Here is a 3,726-nt window from a genome sequence, read left to right on the forward strand (position 1 = left end):
CCCCCCCCCCCCCTCCCTCTCTCCCTCCTCTCCACCTTCCCAACTTTTCTTTCTTTCTCATTTTGATAAAATGATTTATTTTCCTGCAGAGTTTTAAGATTATATTTGTCAGGCATGAGTAAAGAGAGCAAAGCTAATAGCCTTGTCGTAAATCATTAATTCCTTTATAACATCAACAACCCGGAATAATAATTTATATTATAATCTGGCCACACTGTGATGTCTGGACAATGGCGGTTAAGAGGTCAACTCTAACCAAAAACTGTCCCCTTCTGTGAGAGTTGTGTCCACTGTTAGCGCTGACCTCCCAGATAGAACAGACTGAGACAATATTATATTATCTTTAGTTTAATGAATAATACAGATATCAGTGCGGCACCAAACAGACATGTTAACCAATGTCTTTTATAATTTTTTTGTTTTACGTGGGTTTTTTAAAACTCTTTGACACCCAGTTTCTACTGAGTCCATAGTGCCGTAAAACACTTACTCAAACAAACAAACAAACCCACTTTCTAAACCGGCGTCTGTGGTGTAGTGATTAGACACTTTGACATCGCATACAGAAGACTCGAGTTTGATTGCCGAGCTGTTGGCACGACGTCTGCCCCTATCCGTGTTGGCTCTGACAAACAGGATAGACGTAGTCTTTAATAATCTAAATTGGGTCGATGGTGGAGTAAAACATGAAAAATTTACTTTTACTCTGACGTTTTCATCCTCTGTTGTCGTTGAGCGTCTATGGGAGAGCGGGTGGCTGGAGGGTGCTGCTAGTAGGTTCTCACTTCTTCGCTTTACCTCTGTTGTTTCTGTCTGTCTGTCTTACCTTTCCAGCACATAATGACCATTATTGTGTCGATGTGCTTCTATTTACTAAAACAAACAAACAAACAAAAAAAAACAACAAACAAACAAAGATGAGGGGAGATGTAATTTTTTTCTATGGTATGCTAACTGCAGATTTTTCAATTATAACATCTCAATTGGAAGCAAAAGATTAACTTTTAAATATCTGTTACTTCTTCTTGTGGCTACAACAGCAGTCCAGCAAACGACCCCCCTCTCTCTCTCTCTCTCTCTCTCTCTCTCTCTCTCTCTCTCTCTCTCTCTCTCTCTCTCTCTCTCTCTCTCTCTCTCTCTCTTTCTCTCTATCTATCTCTCTCTCTCTCTCTCTCTATCTCTCTCTCTCCCTCTCTCTCGCTCTCTCTCTCCCTCTCTCTCTCTTTCTCTCTCTCTCTCTCTCTTTCTCTCTCTCTCTCTCTCTCTGACAAGTCATTTGGCCGACTTGATAGACCCTCTGAGTGGGTGGTTGGCGGGTGCTCTGGTGTGGTTTGCTTCTTCTTTCCTATCAAACATCTATCGTCTTTATCTCCCCTCCTTCTTTTTTTCTGTTTGTTACTCTCTTGTAACACCTCAAATCTTCGGCACTTGTATGACCTTATTGTGTTGCAAGTGTCGTAAAACTCTAACTAAAATTAAAAAGAACATCTGAACTTTTATTTGTGTAGACAAAATCAGTGATGTACCAATAGTCGGGGAATCTACTTTTGTTTTTGTTTTGTTTGTTTGTTTGAGTAAAGAGAAGCACATTGACACAGTTATGGTCATTTAGTGCAGGGATATAATTAGACGACTCTTAAATATTGGCAGCTATGGCACTTTGTTTAGTATATGCTGGGTTTATTCTCTTTGCTTGTGGGTGCGACTTTTTTTTCTAATCAAGTTCATAATGGATTGGGTAGTGGGATTTTTTCTTCTTCTCAAAGCACCAGCTGTCATCAAAATGCACACCACTGAATTCCCTTCATGAGCATAAACACAAATGACCAAATTGCCTCCCCTTGCACGACGTTCGCTACCTCTGTGTCGTCTGCAGCAGTCTCCGCGAGGCAACGTCATCAAACTTCCGGTAGAGGACGCCACGAGCCACTCTTCCGGTAGCACGAGTGACAGTGGCAGGGGCGGCTCCAGCGAGGAAGGTGAAGGTCACAGCCAAGGTCACGCTGTGGTGGTGGCCCTGGCCAATGACGGGGGTGAGTTATCTCCCTGCTCGCCATTATAACCTCTTTTTCCCTTCTCGTCTTGACTTTCTCCTCGCACTCTCCATTCTAGTTCCCGTATCTTTCCACGCAAGCACCTCAGTATCTTATTGAGTTTCGTTCCTACCTTCTTTCGAATCCGTTTTATTCTGTTACTACTAATATGTTTATCATTTTCTTTTGTTCTCCTTCGTTTAGATCCAACTTGCAGCACTTAGCCTGCTCTTTCATTGCATTTTGGTGACGGCTGTTTGCAATCCTGCATCTTTCATATTATGCTTTGATATTACATCGCACATCCTATTATTTTCAAAATCAGCATTTTGTCTTTCATAATTTAATAGACTTTTACGTTTCAATTTTTTAAAAGTAACCAACAGAACCAATTCAATCAAAATTCCATTGATTATTTTCATATCTAACCCAAACGAAAGTTGTGCTAACATAATCACCTACTTAGATAAAAGTGCCGCACTCCGATCGGCGTCAGTTTGAGAACATGTAAGTATGACAGAAGAGAGTCAGCCCGACTGAGGAGGAAACGAATGTCAAGCTTACGTCAGTCAATAAATTATTTTGAGCTTATGTTAGAACAATTGTGCTTAGCTTTGGTCAAAAAACGCAGATATGTACATGTATTTGTGAATGTATAACAATTGCGAAAGAGACAGAACTCTGTAGTTGAAGTCTTTTTTTGAATATGTAACAAGAGGCAGAACTCTTTCCTTAAAAATACAACGTCCTAACTGACATTTTTGGCCGTTTTGAGTTATTAAGGCCAATAGTTCGGAAACCAAATACTCGTTATCAAGATATTCAAATAATTGCAATCTGAAAAGCCTTACATGTTGAGAAAATCAAAATTAGTAACGCCATATTTCTCGTAACTAGGTATTGGGCAAATAGAACTTAATAATTCTAGGGTAGTGAAGTCACAATCTCTCTGATATCAGGATCAAGGCACCCGGCCAAAAACCCACTCCTACCAGCAATTGGCGCTTTTTCAGTGACAAAAAACTGGCAATCAGTGAAATGTACTGTAGATTAAACATTTTAACCCTAATCTCGCCAAATATCCAGCCAGTCGTTGTTTTTTTAATACTGTCCAAACATAAGGGCCTTGAAAATCTAGCTCTCATTGGTAAAATAGATAGGACAACGAACCAGAGGTAGGTCCGGAGCAACTTTTTTAGGAGAGCCTAAAAAGATAGGGGGGGGGGGGGTCAGGACAATATAGCTTTTTTGAGAGCATCCGAGCAAAAGAATGAAAAGCGAACCGTGAACTCCAATATGTACTGAAGATCTGGCACTTGATAATGATGATTCACAGTTCTTTATCAAAATTCCCCAAATCAGAGCGTTCTTAATGAGTTGAAGACTTGAGCAGTCTGATATGAAAACTAGTCTCACGTGGCACACACAGTGCACTCAGATGAGACCTCGATAGCCTGCTGTGGTCACTCTAGTTCCAGCTATCTCCAGGACTATCTGACCCATCTGACCACCGGAACTGGACACGGACATTTCCGAGATGACTTTTGCGGCAGGGAGGCGGGGACTAAATGACCTGATGCACCCTTTACAGGAGGATGTTGTTCTTTTGGTTTTATTCTCTCTCTCTCTCTCTCTCTCTCTCTCTCTCTCTCTCTCTCTCTCTCTCTCTCTCTCTCTCTCTCTCTCTCTCTCT

The 3,726-nt window shown here is 41.1% G+C and overlaps 1 protein-coding gene across 1 annotated transcript in view; it reads left to right on the forward strand.

Moving 5' to 3' along the window:
• Window positions 1-2,033, forward strand: part of LOC101855843 (protocadherin gamma-A12) — a gene marked incomplete at its 3' end in the record, with an annotated part of 35,175 nt that extends 33,142 nt beyond the window's left edge. The window contains 1 exon segment of the mRNA XM_035973495.1: window positions 1,877-2,033. Coding sequence (XP_035829388.1) covers window positions 1,877-2,033 — 157 coding nt within the window.
• Window positions 2,034-3,726: the final 1,693 nt, after the last annotated feature.

The sequence above is a fragment of the Aplysia californica genome, unplaced genomic scaffold, assembly GCF_000002075.1.
Source record: "Aplysia californica isolate F4 #8 unplaced genomic scaffold, AplCal3.0 scaffold01302, whole genome shotgun sequence".
NCBI lineage: Eukaryota > Metazoa > Mollusca > Gastropoda > Aplysiida > Aplysiidae > Aplysia > Aplysia californica.